Raw genomic sequence first — 20,882 nt, 5'->3', positions numbered from 1 at the left:
TTGTATCTTAGAGCTTGGCTGTAAACAATGGATCATGTGGTGTGGTCTGAATGAAAGCTGGAGGCATGTAGGTAAGTATAGCGGTCAGTAGGTTTACGCAAAAGAATAAATTGACACAAATCAGATGTCAAGAATTATAACATTCAAAAACCAGTCGGAGAACACTTCAACCTCCCTGGTCACTCAATTACAGACCTCAAAGTCGTAATACCGCAACAAAAAAACTTCAAAAACAGACTCCAACAAGAAACTGCAGAATTGGAATTAATTTGCAAACTGGACACCATTAAATTAGGCTTGAATAAAGACTGGGAGTGGATGGGTCATTACACAAAGTAAAAACTATTTCCCCATGCTAATTTTTTCCCCTACTGTTACTCACACCTTCTTGTCAACTGTTGGAAATGGGCCATCCTGATTATCACGACAGAAGTTTTTTTTCTCCTGCTGATAATAGCCCACCTTAATTGATTACTCTCGTTACAGTTGATATGGCAACACCCATTTTTTCATGTTCTCTGGGTATATATATCTTCCTACTGTATTTTCCATTGCATGTATCCGATGAAGCGGGTTTTAGCCCACGAAAGCTTATGCTCAAATAAATTTGTTAGTCTCTATGGTGCCACAAGTACTCCTCATTCTTTTTGAAAAAATTGGCTTTGTTTAGTCTGGAAAAGAGAAGACTGAGAAGGAACATGAGAACAGTTTTCAAGTATGTAAAAGTTGTTACAAGGAGGAGGAAGAAAAATTGTTTTTCTTAAACTCTGAGGATAGGACATGAAGCAATGGGCTTAAATTGCAGCAAGGGGAGTTTAGGTTGGATATTAGGAAAAACTTCCTGTCAGGGTGGAATAAATTGCCTAAGGAAGTTGTGGAGTCTCCATCATTGGAAATTTTTAAAAGCAGGTTAGACAAACACCTGTCAGAAATCGTCTAGATAATACTAGTCCTGCCACGAGTGCAGGGGACTGGACTAGATGACCTCTCGAGGTCCCTTCCAGTTCTATGATTCTATAAGAAATATATAAAATAAAATCTCCAGTGGCCTGTGTCATCGCTTAATACCTCATGATATATTTCAAAAATTAATAAGTAGAAGTCCAGAGTCCTTAGCTTCCACTCCAAAAAGCAATCAATGTAAGACAAATAAAAACATATGTGAGTTTCAAAGTATGCTCCCAAAGGGCAGAGGGGAGGGTTTTTAAGCCCTCACTCTCCCTAATTTCCAGTATTTGGGGTGGGGTTGGCAGCAGGCAGCCCTGTGCACATTTAAAAAGAAAAAAACGTTTACAAATGAAAAGTTATAATAATTGACTTTGGTTTTGTGCTCTTTTCTGCCAACAGATTTGTAAGAGCAAAGCTAAAGAATCCCAACAGTATTACCACAGCTTGGCTATCAGACAGAGTCTGGCTATTAACTTTAACATCCAACAGGACTGTGGCCATTTCTTAGCTGATGTACCTGTTCGCCTCCTTCCATGGGAGGATCCCAATGCACCTGAGGTGGAGGAGGAAGATGAACAGGAAGAAGAGGTAGAAGATGAGGAAAAGAACAAAGAAACCCCTTCCTGTTTGGAGGCTTCACAGAAAGACAACTCAGGCAGTGAGCGGACCAGCAGCAAGCAGCGCAGCCGTGTTGTGGTCATCACACGGGAGGTACCATTCCTAACGGTGGCTGACTTTGTGCGAGAGTCCACAGCCCGCCATGCAAATAACCCAGACTTCTATGAAAGACAGGTATGTCTACTGCTCTTACAGCTGTGTTCAGGCCTGGAGCACCTGAAACCCTATCACATCACACACTGTGATCTGCGCTTGGAGAACCTGCTGCTGGTTCACTACAGACCAAGGGGAGGCCTTCTGAACTATGAGCCTGTGGAGCCCAATCCCAACGCAGCTTGCCCAGCCAGGCTAATTGTGAGCAATTTCTCACAGGCCAAGCAAAAGAGACATATGGTAGATCCAGAGGTGCTACGGGACCAATCCCGCCTGGCCCCGGAGATCATCACTGCCACACAGTACAAAAAGTGTGATGAGTTCCAAACTGGCATCCTCATCTATGAAATGCTGCACTTACCCAACCCCTTTGATGAGAATCCAGAGCTGAAGGAGAAGGAATATACCCGTGCTGACCTCCCCAGGATCCCCTCCCGTTCCCTCTATTCCTATGGGCTCCAGCAACTCGCCAGCTGCCTGCTGAATCCCAATCCTTCAGAGAGAATCCTTATTTCTGAGGCCAAGGGAATCCTTCAGTGTTTGTTATGGGGTCCGCGTGAGGATTTGTTCCACACTCTGAGCTCATGTTCCAGCCCAGTACGGAAGGATGCTGTGCTGCAGAACTGGCTGGACATCAAACGGACGCTGCTGATGATCAAGTTTGCAGAGAAGTCCTTGGACAGGGAGTGTGGAGTCAGCCTTGAAGACTGGCTTTGTTCTCAATATCTGGCATTTGCCACTACAGACTCACTCAGTCGCATTGTGAAAATCATGCAGCAACACTAGTTTGTACAAGCTGTTGCTTTTCCTCAACCCCATACTCCTTGCTCTATTCTGCTCCCACCTCTTTATTCTAGGGTTCACACTTTGCACAACTTCTGAAAAAAATAGCCTAGATCTCAAAGCTAGCAATCCTGAGCAAATTGGTTCTAATTGGAAATACTGTCTCCTATTGAAGATACGATGGAGACTTTATTCAATTCCTAGGCCTTCCATGTTTAATCATATGTACAATGGTTGCAATTGGATTATATACCTCCTAGGTTGGATTAATTTTTTAACAGATTGAAAAAGGAGAGAGAAAAATCTTAAGGAGACCACTATTTTTATATTACTATAGAGAATGAATTCCCCATCTCCTCTGGATGGATCCTACCATTTCTAGTGGTAGCATCTGCAGAAAAAGCAGTGACCATTTATGACCATCAACAGATTAATTCATCATAAATGTGAATCAAATGATCCACCAAAGTTAAGAGCCTCTGACCACAAAAATATTGCCTCCGCTCCATCCCCCGTGAAAGGTTCTGCCTCTCAGTCTAGGATGAAGCTCATCCACATAGTCTTCTCATTCAGGTAGATTTTTTTTTCTCCTACTCTTAAATTCTTTATTTTCCTCCCAACTGAGGTAGTCCTCTGATCCCAGCAAGTAATCAATAGGCAGCAATCATCAGTGTCCAATATTGTTGCCTTCTGTGACTTGCTAGCTGTCCATATCCCTTCTGATCACGGGTCCTGGATTCCAAGGATCCTGCCTTAATCAGCCCATGATCATCAACCTGTAGTATCTCCACTGAAAAGCAAACGGAACATGCATGTTTCTCTTCCCACCAGTATATAGGACCGGAAAGTCATGTATTGTAGATTAACAGTGTTAAACAAAAGCAACATAACATACCAAGAACAACTGAAACATCCCTCCCACCCTAAAAGGCACTAAACCCTGGGCTTGAAATGAACTGAAATTACATAACCAATCCTCCTTCAGTTGCTGCTATGCATCAGGTATCAAAATAGCAGCCTCCTTCTTTGTGTTTTATTTTGGTTTGCTAGCCACTTGTGGCATATTGCAAAGCAGGACTGAATTGGCAGTGCTGGTGTGTTGGCAGGAGATAGCTACACAGACAAGCACTAAACAATTCTAACAGGCCACATGGAGATGGTTTTACTTCAAATGCATTTCTCTGGGGGGGAAACAAAGGGGAAAACACTACTATTTAATTACTGAGAGACCTGTAAAGTTTGGCAGCTGTAACTAACAGTGAGCTGATCTATTTTCCCCACAGCAGTATTTGGCTACAAATCTTCTATCAGTAACTAATGTTTACTAGTATACTAGCTGCTTCAGACAACACCCTAAAAATGGAATGGCTGTCGACATAACTCAGAGATCATTGCAGATATAGATTTAGAGTAAGGGGGCACGAGTGGATATTAAGGAGAAAGGTTAAAAAAAAAAATCCAACCTGAAGGAACTTTTCACCTTTAGAGGCAGCTGCTGGTTTCCTTTCCTGAGATAGCGACCTTTCCTATGGAACGCCTACAATCATACAGATGCTCTCTTTGCTCAGTATTGCTAGGTTCTCAATTGTCTCAAATATCTCTGAAGAACACAATGGGGGCAAACGAAAGGTGTTATTTAATATTGTGAGATGGGTGATGGAAAGCATATAGCTCAAGTTTTGAGCCTGTGCTTCTCTCCTATGGATATATGTGCAATTCTTGTATGTATTTTTTAAAATCTGTATATTACAGTGTTTACGTTACTTACCAGACTTTACCTGATGCTAGATCTGCAAACCCTTCCTTTACTTTCCTGGCACATAAATGCGCAGAGTTATATGTGTTGTTTATATGGATTGATATTTCATTTTTCATTGTTCGTTAAATCTGTGAGAAATCAGTTTACTTCAGTCTTGAAAACAAATAGCCACTTTTTATAGCATATGCATGCTTGGACCAGATGCATGGAAACTGAACAAACAGTCCTGCAGGCATGAGGTCAGTGAAACTAGCTCCATGTACACACCGCATATTTGAAGGGGGTGAAATTTGGCATCTGTCCGAGCCAAACTTTGTGGTATGTGGAAGCCTACATTGATTGTGCAGTAATATATAGAATATTTTTGTGGGACTTTTTAAACGTTTTTAAACTTTCTGATGAAATATCCTTTTGTCTGATTCATCTGTATCAGAGAGGGATCAGGCAAGGATAAGGATCATGTATTTTAATGTGATATAAATCACTTAAAAATATCGCAAAGAGTTAATGCAAAAAGAGTGCAGCGCACTTAAGCACAAATGCAGTGCATTGAGTTGATGACTTCCACCACTTTGGGAAAGAGGCTTTCTACATAATGCTGAACAAACTTGTGGTAGAAGCCTTTACAAAGAATTGCACAATCATTAAATGCAGCCCTGTTTCATGTGGGCACAGAATCGTGTAATGCCTTATGGCTTATATACACTGAGCATGAGTTGACAGCTCACTTAAATGCTACCTGCAAACTACCAGACAGTCACCAACCCTTTAAGCTAAGCACAGGACACTGCTTCTTCTTGTTCCCCTGGTCTGGTTTAGTGTTGGTTTTTGTTTTGTTTTTAAGTGGCACCTATCTGCACATAACTTCTCACCTAACAAATATATGCTGTATGAGCAGCACATGGACCACTGGCCATTGCAGTAGGCACATTCCTTTAGGCTGCCTGGTTTGGTTGGGTTTTCTTTTCTTTTTTTTTGTGTATGTGGACACATGTTCTCAGTGTCACTTTCATGTCAACACGCACATGCAAAGTTGAATATTGAATGTTTTACAACCTTATGTATTTAACACAGCTGGTCCAAAGCCTTTATATGTCTTTGTTCTTTAGATATCTAATTTCAGTTCATATTGTTTGTGATTAAATTTAAACCAGTACTCATTTTAGTTCTGCAGTATAATCAAGCATGGATGAATGTTCACTACCGCTCTCTTTATTGTGCAGCACTGGGTAACCTTTAGCAATTTGTAAAATCAATGTGATTTTTTTTTCTTTTTAAGAACAAAAGAATGGTCAAGGAGGACAAACACAAACTGGCAAGAGCTTCCATTCCTTGGTGATTCTGGGGCTGTTTTGCAGACATCCTTGAGGATCATAATAACTCTGTTTATGGGGGTCCTCCGTGCTGATTAAGAACCACACCGCACAAATATCTGAGAATGTATGCATGAAATTGACTGTAAACAAACAAAAGCAAAAAGGGGGAGGGGGGGTGCTACAGCTTAATTTCTAAACAAATGAGAAAAAAAAACTGTTTCCTTGTCAATGGGATTCTTTATGTATCAGGAATGGGACCCCTGCCTATGTACTTGCATGTGGACATATACATGCACAGAGTTTGGATTTTTAAGTAGTGTAGCACTTTTAGTTGAGCTCAAGAAATGAGATGAGCTGCAATTCTAAGATAACAGTATTGATTGTAAATATATATTTTTCTATTACTAAAAGCTGCCATTTCACTATTTTTTAAATATAAATTATACAGATTTTCCAGTTCAAAATAAGATCTGGAAAATCATGTAATTGTTTGATGAAGCATTAGAATTAGTGGTTCCTGAAGCTTTTAGAGCCACTAAAAATCTTTTTAACATTTTGGATGGAACAATCTAGATCAGCAATTGAATGCACAATGTATAGTGCCTTGTCAAAGAATTAGAATAGTAATGGAGAGAATCAGTCAGAATCTCTCTCCACCTGCTAACAGCCCTATAAATAATACTGCCTACATAGGGTATGCATACACACCAGCTGGATACCACACAGGGTATGTATACACACTGTGATTCCCAATGTGGGTAGACAGATACGTGCTAGCTCTGCTCAAGCTAGTGCCTAAAAACAGCAGCTTGGCCACGATGCCTCAGGCTAGCCACCTAAGTATCATCCCGTCTGATCCCCCTCCCGCCCCCAATACGTACTCAGGCAACTAACCCAAGCCACCATCCTTGCTGCTGTGGCTACACTGCTACTTTTAGGCACTAGCTTGAGCCTTACACCTCCCAACTGCTGCGTAGACATACCCATAAATATAAAAAGATGACTACAAAATAAAATGCTGCACTTCATATGATGCTGAGTTAATCAATTTAATGAAAGGAACATTTTCTGGAAGGTCAGTTACATGAACAAGTTCCTTTGAAGTTGCTCATAGTACCAAAATAAACCCCAAATGACAGCAGGCCTCTGGATTTTTCACATTTGAAATTGAGACTCAGCACTGGGTGAGAAACAGATGAGATGTCACTTGGTCTAAACATAATACACTAAAATTCAAGAGTCCTATTGCTTTGACAATCTATTACAGACACTCCAACTCCAGAAGATGAAGAGACTGAATAGCTTGGGAAGAAGAGAATGTGTGTAAGATGTGCAGCTCCTCATATTATATATAGGGGATGTGCTGCACACAGGGCCGGCTCTAGGATTTTTGCCGCCCCAAGCAAAATCAATTCCCCCCCCACCCCCGTTTTTTTCTTACCGCACCCCCGGCCCCACCTCAACTCCGCCCCTTCCCCAAATCCCCAGCCCTGCCTCCTCCCCCCAGGCTCTCAAGCCTAGGAGGGAGGGGGAGAAGCGGCACACACGCCGCGGCCACTCGGAGTCTCCTCCTCCCTCCCAGGCTCTCAAGCCTGGGAGGGAGGGGGAGCAGCGGCGCGCGAATCAGCTGTTTCACGCGCCGCGGCCGCTCGGGATCTCCCCCTCCCTCCCAGGCTCTGAAGCCTGGGAGGGAGGGGGAGCAGCAGCGCGCGAGCGGCAGCAGCAGCGGAGGTGAGCTAGGGCAGCCGGGGCACATTTTTAGGGGGCGACATTCTGGCGCCGGCCATGCCGCCCCTAAAAATGTGCCACCCCAAGCACCAGCTTGTTGTGCCTAGAGCCAGCCCTGGCTGCACACACATCTATGTGCTGTGGAGGCATTGATGCAAACCACTGTTAATTTAGGAGTTTTGGAAAACAAGAATCTGTTTATAGAATGTGGATTTCTTGTGTGTTTCCTAAAAAATGGATAAGTAAACCCAGTTTATCTTCCAAGCCTCAGATCTGGTCCAGTGAATATATATGGTTCAGGTGAACATCTAGACAGAATTTAAATGCCACAGCCACTACAAAAGCTCATATGAAAATCTCCAGAAATGAGAGAATGCAGAATTTTTTCTAAGGGCTCTGGAATGTCAGAAAATAGAAGGCTTCTTGTTAAAATTCAGATGTCAAATGAAGACTAAGAAGTCGGTACTGAAGTAAGAAATCTCAGCTTATTGGAATACTATGGTGCTGGAAATCCCAATCTGCAATCCAGTGTGTACATAGTATTTACAGAAGGTCTGACATTATCCTACCATCTTTCAAGCTCCAACATCCACTCCAGATTTTCTTTAGGGATCTGCCAACAGCACCACAGGATCTGCATGCATCATCTGGACATTGTAGAGCAGGGGGATTCTGATAGGTTAGAGGGAAGAATATATACTTTAAATAAATCTAGTGCATGTTGGCAATCAAACACTGGGGAGGTTACCCAGATGCTTCCTACTCCAGCTCCCTAGCTTTTGTCTGAAAAACTTGTCAGTTGTTGCTGAAATAGAAATATCTCAAGGGCATTACCCCATTCAGAAGCCTTACCTAAATGAGTATATGTTAACATTTTTTCCTGTTCTAGGAAAAGTCCTTCTCTTCCTGAAGCCAATGAGAGAGTGTTTTGCCTTTGGGAGCAGTTATAGGCAGCAGTATCAAACCCTTCAGCACACTTCCCCTCCCCTCCTCCCCCCTCCCCCCCCCCCCCCCCCCACAAAACTTGATACAGATTGAACATTGTTTCCTGGCAGGTGTAGTTAATGGGTAGTACTCCCCACATCACTAGGTCATCAAGTTTACACTGATTTAATGGAAGTGATGCTGCTGCAATTCCTGAAATCCCAGAGTACACTCACAGCCGTTCCGTCAAATGCTGTCTATTTAAAGAGGAGCTTGCTGTGTAGTGCAGCCCATATACATTGCTATGAGTGGAACAGAATCTGTGGACTGCAGTGTGGACGCTAGAGGCCCAGGTGCAGAAATTCTAAACCTATGGTCAATATTCAGTGTAGATGCTCAATCCCTGGACTTGCAAACCCAGGGTCTCAGTTCCTGAATCCCACTAACCCTGGCCTTACATTGCAGTGTAGACATACCCTGTGATCTGCTGCACCAAATCACTCCCTTAGATTAAACCAAAAGAGGCTTTTATATTGAGATGATTTAAATATATAGTAGATAATACCAAAGAAATGTAGAGCAGAACTTTAAATGCTTCAGTAATCATACTGTTCCCAAAACTCAGTTCAGTGGAAATGGTCCATAAACCAGCACATAGATTCCAAACAGATTTCAAGAGCAGGGGAAAAAACAATTAAAAATGCTTCTGTAAAAGAAACTCTGGGTAGAACTTTTAATGTAAAGTGACTACAACTCTGAAAGAACCATAGAGAAGTCTCATAATCCCCCCTCCTGACCATTTGTTGTGTTATGAAGAATTTCTACTAGATGTTTGTCTAGATTATATTATTCACTTTGTATTATTCACTATTTGAAGGATTATGGTTTGAATAGACATAATATAAAGAACTTTGTGCCTGGGAGATTTCTTTATGAATTTAAATTATTTTCTATAAGCCTCCTTGCATTAGACCAGTGTTTTTCAAAGTTCAGGTCGCAACCCAGGACTGGGTCACCTTGCTCAGCACCCAGGGACCCTAGCAACTCTGGTTAGCACCGCCGACTGGGAGGTTAAAAGTCCCATCGGCAGTACTGCCCAGCTAAGGCAGACCAGTGTCTACCTATTCCAACACCGCGCTGCACCCCGGAAGCAGCCAGCAGCAGGTTCAGCTTCTAGGCAGGAGAGCCACAGGGCTCTGTGCGCTGCCCCCGCCCTGAGCACCGGCTCCACACTCCTATTGGCCGGGAACCAGCCGATGGGAGTTGTGGGGGGGTGCCTGTGGGCGAGAGCCACGCGGAGCTGCTTGTGTGCCTCCACCTAAAAGCCGGACCTGCTCCTGGCCACTTCCGGGGCGCAGTGCCAGGACTGGCAGGTAGACTGCCTCTGCATCCCGACTGCGCCGCTAACCGGGAGCCGCCGGAGGTAAGCCCACACCCCAATCCCCTGCCCCAGCCCTGAGCCCCCTCCTAACCCGGAGCCCCTTCCTGCACCCCAAACCCCTCATCCCCAGCTCCATCCCAGAGCCTGCACCCCCAGCCCAGAGCCCTGACCCTCTCCCGCACCCCAACGCCCTACCTCAACCCTGAGCCCTCCCAAATCTGGAGCGCCTCCTGCACCCCAAACCCCTCATCCCTGGCCCCAGCCCTGACCTCTCCCGCACTCCAATCCCCAGCCCAGAGCCCCCTCCCACACCCTGAACCCCTCATTCCCGGCCCCACCCTGCAGCCCTCACCCCCACACCCCAACCCTCTGCCCCAGCCCTGAGCCCCTCCCAAACCCCTCATCCCCAGCTCTGTTGGGTTGCAGGCATTAACAATTTTCTTCAACTGGGTTGCCAGGAAAAAAGTTTGAAAACCACTGCATTAGATGTTTGTCACTCCACTCAACACCTAGTTAGAGACTGAATTAAGTCTACAGAAGATTTTAGAAATGGCAGTGGGGCATGAAATACTCAACTTATCTGTACCTAAGCATCTCGCTATTCTAAAGAACTTGTTTTATACTTCAGTTTAAGAGGAGCCATCTCATCCTTTGTTTTCTTAAATCCAGGAAGAAGGTTTCAGGGATTTAGAAGAGGTTGGAATGTTTTTTATATGAGAGAAATATATGTTCATATATATATATATATAAATTTTATTGTACTACAAAAAATTCACTTTGCCCCTCTTCTGTTTTGTGTGCGTGTGTATATATATATTATATACAGCATATAATATATGCTGTAAATTTGCTTGAATTTTAACATACCAGTTTCATAAAACTAATGACACCTCTTTATGAAAAACTATTTCAAAACTCTGGTTCTTTTTCTTTGCTTTGTTGGTTGCAGAAAGTTTTGCAGCTCAAATCCTTGTGGTGTTTTTTTCTTTTAATTCTTAATTATGCTGAACATTTAAGTGTAAAAACACTTGTTTTTCATAAAAGGAGATAAACTTATTTTTAAATAAGAGATTCCTAAACCGGTGATCTTTTATAAATGGGATTTCTTTAAAATTCCTCAGATAAGAGATTTTTTTTTTTTTTTACGCCATTGTCCTGGGTAAGCTTTGTGTTTGGAATTCCTGATTGCATTGCTTTATCTGGTGCTTCATATCTATATTGACACATTCTATATAAATAAGTGTATAAACTCCAAGCCTTCCTTTGCCATCGGGGGCAGTTACACTCTGGTTTGCTGTGGTACTTTGCTGTGTACTTTGTGGCATTCATGTTACTGTGTAAATAAACTAGTTTTATTACACTGAAAGTCAAATGTGGTTGTCTCACTTTTCTATCTTTCTTTCCTCTTTAGGTTTTCAGACACCAGGGAGTTGCACTGGAAAATACTGTGTTTACAGTAAATATGCCTGAACATGGCCTCTTGTTGAATTATGGCAAATGCAGAAAAAAAATGTTTTACTGCAAGGGAGCTGAATGTCCTTTACTAATGTCCATTGTATTAACAAGGCAGATACAATGTTTAATGTCTCCTGGTCCATACAGAGAGATCAGACATACCATAATTAGGGCAGAGAATAATTCAGTCTTCATGTTCATTCCTCCCTGTGGCTTCTTTGCACTGTTCTATCAGTGTACTCCAACCACGAGGGATTAACCTTTTCTGAAGTGAAGAGAATTCACACACCACATTCATTTGGTCTTGGGCTTCCCTCTGACTTCTTAAAACATTCCATTTCTGCCGTCAAGGGAAACCTACTTCTTGGGAGTGAGAGCCAGGGGTTTGCCTAGACCCCCCCTCCCCTCCAGGGGAGTATACACCTCCTCTGAATTTCCCCATCACCCCTCCTCCCCAGTTACATGCAGTGTTGCCAATTTAGTCATTGGTTGGAAATCTGAATTGAAATTGAAACATTAATACACACTTTAAAAGAATACACAGTATATCAGAAGATACTTGTACCTGAGAAAGCATAATGGGTTTGAAAAGTATGAACAAAGACTAGCTTCCTCATACAGCTATTTTTTATGACAATGTTGGCACATTTGTTTCGGCAATGTTGGCCTACCTAATAATTTCAAATTATGATTTGTAAGCAAGATCTGAATGAGCTCTCCCCTGACAGCTAGTGATGAGCCAGTCGTGGTTAGAAAGGTTTCAGGACCAGACTGTATTTACATGAACAACCCACTCTGCCTAGGTATCCGGCAGACAGAGCTGTGTTGCCCAAATGATCAATTTTGGCTGGTGTTTGGTTACAAATCACTTAAGTATTAAATGTGGGGGTCATGAAATGTTATTATCCTTATTGTATGAGTAAAGGGCAGCAGAACTGTACATAGCCTGACTGAATGAGGGGGTCTCCCTCCATGCTTAATTTGTGCTAGGACTTGCCAGGACTGAGCCCCAGCACCTCTAGGCTTGGCAGTTCATAGCCCTGGCACCTCTGGGCTTGTCACATCAGTTATGAAAGTAATAAACTTGCTTGAGCCCTGGCACCTCTTTCATTACAAATTAAGCACTGGTCACCCTCAACTGAACTGCACTCCCTAAGCAGGAGGTTTGGGTGCCATATCCTAGTGAAGAGAGAGAGGGTGAAGTACAGGTGTTTTGCTTGGTGGTGTGGGTTCTGCCTAAGAGACACAGGCACTATTTGACCTGACTCTCTCTCCTGTTTAGAAAGAGAGTTGATTAGGCTTCATAGGGAGTCTTTTGGTTTGTTAAGTGACCACTAGAGCTGAAATCACTGATAATCAGGTCTAAGTGCTTAGACCTGCCGTGGGACAGTGTTTCTGTGGAAGAGACAGCCCAGCCTGCACTCGCTGTGAGGTTCCCCCATTGAGAGCTGAAATCACTGAGAGCTGGGTGGAACCTCGAGAGACCGACACCCAGAAGTCACAGTGGCAGGTGGCAGCAGAAGGTGATAGTGCAGGGCCATTGAGGATGGAGCAGTAGAGTGAATGGTGGCACGACAAACAACAGCAGCCAAAGTATTGGACTATGTTTTAGTGACTTCACTACAGAATGCTAGATTTGTGACTGGGAAACTTATATAAATATGTTTCCTAGTAGGCCAAATTTTTTAAAATGCATTATTTGCCAAGGTCACTGTCTCACATCATCGCTATCTCGAGAGGTCATTATCTTGGAGAGTTTCTATACTAAACTTTATTATAGGTTTCAGAGTGGTAGCCATGTTAGTCTGTATCAGCAAAAACAACGAGGAGTCCTTGTGGCACCTTAGAGACTCTACGCAAAAGGATAAATGGACACAAATCTGACATCAGGAATTATAACATTCAAAAACCAGTAGGAGAACACTTCAATCTCCCTGGTCACTCAATAACAGACCTAAAAGTGGCAATTCTTCAACAACAAAAACGTCAAAAACAGATTCCAATGTGAAACTGCAGAACTGGAATTAATTTGCAAACTGGACACCATCATATTAGGCCTGAATAAAGACGCAGAGTGTTTGGGTCATTACAAAACCTAATTTCCCCCATACTAATTTCCCCCTACTGTTACTCACCCCTTCTTGTCAACTGTTTGAAATGGGCCACTCTCATTACCACTATAAAAAATGATTTTTCCTCCTTTGGTATCCTACTGTTAATTGAATTGTCTCGTTAGACTGACCTCCCACTTGATATGTCAACTCCCATCTTTTCATGTGCTGTGTATTTATACCTGCTACTATATTTTCCACTCCATGCATCTGATGAAGTGGGTTCTAGCCCACAAAAGCTTATGCCCAAATAAATTAATCTCTAAGGTGCCACAAGGACTCCTCGTTTTTATTATTATAATTATTTTTATGTAAGAACAGCTATATTGGGTCAGACCAATGGTCCATCTATCCCAGTATCCTGTCTTCCAACAGTGACTATTCCAAGTGCTTCAGAGGGAATGAAAAGAAAGGGAATCATGGAATGATTCATCCCCTGTCGTCCACTCCCAGCTTCTGGTGAACAGAGGCTAGGGACACTCAAAGCATGGTATTGCATCCCTGCCCATCCTGGCTAATAGCCATTGGTGGATAACCTCCATGAACTTATCTAGTTCTTTTTTGAACCTTGTTATAATTTTGGCCTTAACAACATCCCTGGCAAAAAGTTCCATGAGTGACTGCATTGTGTGAAGAAATACTTCCTTTTGTTTGTTTTAAAGTTGCTGCCTATTAATTTCATTGGGTGACCTCTGGTTCTTGTGTTAAGTAAAGGGGTAAATAACACTTCCTTATTCATTTTCTCCACACCAATCAAGATGTTATAAGCCTCTATCATATCCACCTGTGACAAAGTTCCTCCTCTACCTTGGTGGGTCCTGCGCTTATTGGCAGATTTGCTCGCTTCACAGATCCACCCTGTGGGTCAGGAAACAGTCCAGAGACCTTCCCCTCTGGTAGAAGCTATAGTCCAGGTCAATTCCTCCTGTGTTTGATCAAGAGTTGGGAGATATGGGGGGAACCAGGGCCCACCCTCTACTCCGGGTTCCAGCCCAGGGCCCTGTGGACTGCAGCTGTCTATAGTGCCTCCTGTAACAGCTGCATGACAGCTACAACTCCCTGGGCTACTTCCCCATGGCCTCCTCCCAACACCTTCTTTGTCCTCACCACTGGACCTTCCTCCTGATGTCTAATAACGCTTGTGCTCCTCAGTCCTCTAGCAGCACACCCTCTCACTCTCAGCTCCTTGTGCCTCTTGCTCCCAGCTCCTCACACTCACTGCCTCTCCTCTGGCTCCCCCTGGCTTGACTGGAATGAGCCCTTTTATAGCATCAGAGGGGCCTTAATTAGAGTCAGGTGCTTAACTGCCTCACCTGACTCTTAGCAGGTTAATTGGAGTCAGGTGGTCTATTAGCCTGGAGCAGCCCCTGCTCTGGTCACTCAGGGAACAGAAAACTACTTATCCAGTGACCAGTATATCTCCCTTCTGCTACTCTGCTGTTCCCAACTGGTCTGGGTCTATCACAGCCCCCCTTAGTCATCTCTTTTCCAAGCTGAAAGTCCCAGTCTTTTTAATCTCTCCTCATATGGAATCTGTTCCATACCTCTAATAATTTTTGTTGCCCTTCTCTGTACCTTTTCCAATTCCAATTTATCTTTTTTGAGATGGGGTGACCAGAACTGCACGCTGTATTCAAGATGTGGGCATATCATGTATTTATATAGTAAAAGTGGAGGAGCTTGGTTTGCCAGACTGATCAGCTAAGCCAGTACTGGCAACCTATATGAAAAGGCTGCAAAGCACCATGCCTCTGGACTGCATCAACATGCAGAAAGCCTTATAAGCCAGTCACTGTCAAAGCCAGTTTTAGAAGAACTTAATGAGGCTGTTAAGAATGCTGGAGACACAACTCAGTTTATGTGAACCAACATGGCTGTTGTATCTCTTGCTCAAATAGAAAATATGATGCCACACACTACATCATTGGAGACCAATGTTAAGTGCATTGTAACCTGTAAATCCTGAAGTTGGACACTAGTTTCGAACAAGACTGGCAAATGCTCACTATCTTTCTGAAAAAACTCATCTGACTCTCTAGAAGCATGCGGTGCAACAGTGAAAGACTCAGCAGTTGAAAAAGTGAAGAACACTCTCACCATATTCAAAATATCTGCATACATGGCTGATGAATGCACCAATGCAAATAGGCATCAAGTATGAAGTCATTGTGTATGTTATCTTGATGTCCGTGGTAGGCCAGTAGATGCAATCTAGATGTTCAGGTTATAGAAGACACATCAGCTTCATCTGTGACATCTTAGAAGAGTTAAATGCTTGTAAACTGAACCCCAAACAGAGGGCTGCTTGTGCATTTGATGGAGCTACAAACTTCTCTGGAAGACATAGTGGAGTACAAGCTTTTCTCAGAGAAAAGTGTAATCCTAATCTCTCCTATACGCGCTGCAGAGTCCATCTACTCCAGCTAGCGCTAGTACAAGCTTCAGAATCTTCAAAAGACATTAAAAAGCCATACATTTAATGGCTTTTTATCCTCTTTTTTTCAGCAAGAGTCCAAAAGGACTGAACGTCTTGGAAACAAATAGAAGATACACTGGGATTGAAGTTCAAATTAGTCCAACCTGGGAAAACCTGCTGGCTTTCTCATGAGCGATTCTTGGCTGTTGTCTTAAAATTACTGCAACAGTTATTACTGGCTTTGGAAAGTATCCACCAAGATAGGACAGATCTAAGTAGTGAGGCTGGTGGACTAGTTTTGTTACTAAGTTCAGAGAAGACTATCACCATTCTCTCTTGTAAGTCTGCTGTTGAAACCACTTGGTTCATTAAACAATGTCATCCAGGCATCTGCTACAACAGTAGTAGAACTTTGTCCAACAAGAGAAGCTGCCCTTGGATCAATCAGAGAGATATCCATTGAAAATGTACTGGAAGAAACAAAGACTTCAATCCAGAAGTTGACTAATGAAGGTACTTATATTGACTCCTTAAGTGAAGAGGACAAAAAGTGTTTGTTAAATCAGCTTAACAAATACACAGACTTGATTCTTACAAATCTACAGTAGCGATTTCTGGATTCTACTCAACCTCCACGTAGCTTTTACAGATGCCTGTCTTATAAAACACCTATAGTTGAGTGGAGTGAGGCACTACCAGCAATAGGGCTGCTATATGATCAGAACAGAGAATTTTGAACACAAAGTGGAATATCGTACGATGAACGAATGAAGATTTAACTTCAACTTCTTTATCATCACTAGTGGTTCGACCCAATCTTTGTGCTATGTTTCCTGGGATGAAAGAAATAGGAATTCATCTCTTGCTACTCCCAGTCACAACAGTGACAGTTGAGCATTCTTTTTCTTTTGAATAGAATTTTGTGTTCTGAAAGAAGTTGCCTTCTGCCTGATCCTGAGCATATCATGAAGGACTGGAAGTAACGGACACACAAGAAGACACCAAAGAGTGCAAAATTACAACAAGAAACCAAGACAGATGTAGATGTTGTGCTTCATAGTAAGCTTGAGCAGCCAACTTTAATTTTTGTGATGATTTTAAAACATGAGTTAAATCTAATAAAATGGTTGTGAAACATTTTTCTGTTTTTACTATGGTGCCATACAGCCCACCTTTGCCCTCACAGTCTCAACTCTCGTCAGCCCTCACACCCCCACACCGAATATTCTAACACCCACCCCTAATTTCAATTCCTGGGGAAAACACTGGTGAGAGCTAAATCCTCTAAAGCCAACATAGCTTAAGTTGTTTAGTCTTGTGTCTGAGTACCCTCTAGTGGCAACAATGGAAACTACAGGCACTTATGTGAATTCCAGGCATATTTTGTGAAGACCAAGCCAACTCTAAAGTTCTGTTTTACCCTAGGGATATTTTCTAATGGTTTGTCACAGTTGCTAGCACCAATTCAGCTCCACCAGTGTTAACAATGATGGAAGCCCTACTGTAAACCAGCTGCTGCTGATATATTAACCACCATGTTGATTAGAGCTGCTCTGAGAAAAATGACATGACACACTGATTAAAATGGTGATGGCAGCATGCCTACCTAGGGCTCTCATTGTTGATAATAAAGCTGAGCCAGTGTTAGCAATTTCCCTAGTATAGACAGGGCTTAAACGACCTGCTGTGAAGAAATAAAATGGCTTCAGTGCTTTTTTTATATGTTGTGACAAAGCAGGATGCCTCCAAGGCATTCATCTGCCGCAGAATTCACATTTCATCTGATCCGTTACTTTGAAGCATACGGCCGAATGGAGGGTCCATTCAAAAGCAGATGGGATAATATATGTCTTTCACAATCATGTAGACACACTTCAGTGACAGTGAGACAAAATAGCCCCGTTTCATAGAAAGATTTCATAGTCAACAGTAGCTACAGATGCTAATTTATTAGTGTAGAACAGATGATACTGCAACCATTTGGAGCCATTCTGTGGTTCTGCATGAGAACAGCACTATTTGCAAAATTCTGTTTTAAACCTTGAGGGCTTGATTGTCCTCATACCCTGGCTTTATGCTGGTTTAATTCCATTGACTTCAGTGAGGTTACTCTAGATGGTAACTGTGATCAGAATCAGACCCCCAAAGTTTAACTTTGCTATGCACTCACATGCATGTTTTAATGTGCAGACACTGTCTCAAAGCCCTTTCCAAAGCAGCAAACTGAATTCTAGCTATTGTCCTCATCCATTTCAAAAACACACTGCTAACCATGATTCTGTAGGTGTCAGTAAATATGTAACATATCTAATGAAGTGACAGAAGGCATTTTGGCATTGCTGAAGTAATCTCTATTCTCTTTAACAAACTGTCATGGACTAAGGTAAACAAAAACGTGTTGGTAGGATCCAGTGACAACTATAACATACCACTCAGGAAAAATGACAGCCAAAAAATGTCTTAGGCCTTCTCCACACACAATAATTGTACCAGCTTCATTAAAATCTGTTTAAAAACCAATTTAGTTAAATCAATGCAAACCCTTATGTAGACACACTTATTTGATCTGAATCTGCCTGTACAGGTTTAGCTTGTGCCTGTATATTTATCAACACAAGCTGAACCAATATGAACCAGGTTTAAAGCAATATAATGAGAGTCCACACAGGGTTTTGCACCAGTTTTAAAACACACCTTTAGATAAACTGGTGCAACTTCTGTGTGTAGGACCGAACCTCTGCGCTTGTCAAGGAAACTTAAACACGAAAGCTCTGGGGCCATGAACATGCCACAGCCCTTAGTGTCCTAGAAAACTCTTTGGCCCCTGCTGACCTCCAACTCATTTGCTGCTACCCTATTATGTGTGAATCACCCTCTGTCTCCTCCTACCTCCCCCACCTTCCCCCACCCTCTCTCTCCCCCTACTTAGCTCTATTGGTTTTAACCCTCAATCAGATAGAAGTAGCTCAGAGCAAACTGTTCAACTCACCCATTTGCTGTATCCCATCCAAGCAACTGTCACATTTCTAGTGTCAATGGGCCAAATTCACCCCTGGTGTAGCTTCATGGACTTCAGTTCAGTACCCTGTCTGTGTAGCAATGGGGGATACAGCTCTCCTGAAGCAGGGCCATAACTGCAGGGCTTCTAGTTAAAAAATTAACTTCTGTGCTGAGTAAAAACTGCACTGCAGTCACTGCCTGGCTGCTCACTGTGTGCGACCTGTATATAAAAACAAGTTATTTCAGCTACACAGGAGAGAAAAGGGACTGGGTCATTACCCCTCATAACCTACTGGGAGGGAAAGGTGTGTGCCATCTTATCCTCAGATTATTCTGGGTGCTGACCTGGACTAATACACAGTGAGTAGGTAGACTCGGTTGTTAGCACTCTATTGGATGCAGAAGAAACTTCATGGTTGATTTCATTCAAACAAGTGATCCCTGTACCTGACAATAACAAAGCAACCAACTTAAAGAAGAGTTGACACCATCAGAAACAGCTCGACTAGACATAGATAGCCCCACACTAAAGCACTGCAGTGAGTAACCGCAGCTGTTCCCAAGCTCAAAGGGGAAGATTCTATAATATTATGAGCGTATCACACTTAACACAACCCAAACATACACAACTGCTAACCAGTATCCTGGCCCTAACGGCTACTACAGAGATCCCTATATATGCATTTTTGCAGTATACAGTATATCTTCCACCTTTCACATGTTGTGTGGTACTTTACTTTGTGCAGAGGTGCTTGACAAGCAACCATCGAGACCTGAACTATTGATCTTCTTCCAGTGCTTGCACATGTCCATTCCAATATAGGTGTGTGCAACCAAGCGCAGTTGCCAGAATTTTTTCCCTTGGTGGTATCCGTCGGGTTGGCTCAAGTGCCCCCTGGTGCCGCAGGCTCATAGCACCAGTATAAGGGGCCCTACCAAGCCCACACCCTTTTAGGTCCTTCTTACCACCCATGATGGTTGCTGGAACTTCCTTCGTTGCTCAGGCAATCTTTTGTAGTGGTTTCCTTCTCAATTGTTGTGTATATAGTTATCGTAGTTAGTTAGTTTGAAAGTAGTTTTAGTAATCATAGTAATTAAAGTAGCTTGGACATCTCTACACTTACTGGAGAGGCTTGTCCGCTCTCCAGTGCCGGGGTATGCCTCAGTCACCGGGCTTTAAGCCCTGCTCTTCCTGTAGCAAGTTGATGCCACTGAGCAACCCACACTCAAGTTGCCTCCAGTGTTTTGGAGAAGCTCACAGGAAGGATCGCTGTCAGATCTGCAGGGAGTTCAAGCCCTGCACCCAGAAAGACGGGGCAGCGAGGCTGAAGGTCCTCCTGATGGAGACAGCCTAGAGGCCAGCCTCAGAGCTGCAATCAGACTCTGCGCCGACTCTCGGCACTATTCCTCCTTGCCGGTGCCTAAGGAGGCACTATAAACACCAAGACAAAAGTCACTTCCCAGTACCAACAGGCATTCCGCCTATGTAGTCTTCATCTGGAATATCTTCTACTTTTGAAGCAGCAAGGCCTGGCTCTTTCTTCAGTCAAGGGGTCCACCTGGCAGTTATTTCAGCCTTTCATCCTAAGGTCGACGATAGGTCGGTTTTCTCACATGAAATGGTAATTTGTTTTCTCAAAGGCCTGGAGAGGGTGTTCCCTCAGATAAAGGAACTGGTCCCCCCGCCCCCAGGACCTAAATCTTGTCCTGTCAAAACTGATGGGCCTGTCCTTCAAGCCACTAGCGACATGCTCATTGGTGCACCTCTCTTGGAAGGTGGCCTTTTTGGTGGCCATTACGTCAGCCAGGAGAGTTTCAGAGATCCGAGCCCTCACCTCGAAGCCCTTGTATACAACCTCTTCAAAGACAAAGTGCAGCTACACCCACATCCAAAATTCCTCCCAAAAGTGCTTTCTCAACTCCACTGCAACCAATCGATTTTTATACCAGCATTCTACCCTAGGCTGCACGCAGATAGGGAAGAACAGCACCTGCACTCCTTGGATGTTAGATGGGCCCTGGCATTCTATATTTAGAGGACCAAAAGGATCTGTAGATCACCGCAGCTCTTCATAGCGATAGCTGAGAGAATGAAAGGGCTCTCATCTCTGCTCAGAGGATTTCATCCTGGATCATGGTGTGTATCCATATGTGTTAGGACTTCGCAAGGGTCCACCCTCTGCCAAACCTGACTGCTCATTCCACAAAGTCTAGGCCTCTTCAGCAGTTTTCCTAGCTCAAGTCCCTATTCAAGATATCTGCAGGGCTGCGACCTAGTCATCAGCACACA

At 43.3% G+C, this 20,882-nt stretch overlaps 1 protein-coding gene across 43 annotated transcripts in view; it reads left to right on the top strand.

Moving 5' to 3' along the window:
* The window catches only part of PEAK1 (pseudopodium enriched atypical kinase 1), a 254,072-nt gene that overhangs the window by 214,738 nt on the left and 18,452 nt on the right, over positions 1–20,882 (top strand). For 42 of the 43 annotated variants that reach the window (XM_065558459.1, XM_065558419.1, XM_065558458.1 and 39 more), the window contains one exon: positions 1,348–5,417. The exons of the other annotated variant lie outside the window; for it this stretch is intronic. In XM_065558459.1, the coding sequence (XP_065414531.1) occupies positions 1,348–2,505 (1,158 nt within the window). In that variant the 3' untranslated portion in view covers positions 2,506–5,417. Of the gene's footprint in view, positions 1–1,347; positions 5,418–20,882 lie in introns of those variants that run through there. 43 annotated transcript variants of the gene reach the window in all.

The sequence above is a fragment of the Chrysemys picta genome, chromosome 10, assembly GCF_011386835.1.
Source record: "Chrysemys picta bellii isolate R12L10 chromosome 10, ASM1138683v2, whole genome shotgun sequence".
NCBI classification, from domain to species: Eukaryota; Metazoa; Chordata; order Testudines; family Emydidae; genus Chrysemys; species Chrysemys picta.
The sequence above is the reverse complement of the archived record's forward strand: the minus strand, read 5'-3'. Positions and strand labels throughout refer to the sequence as shown.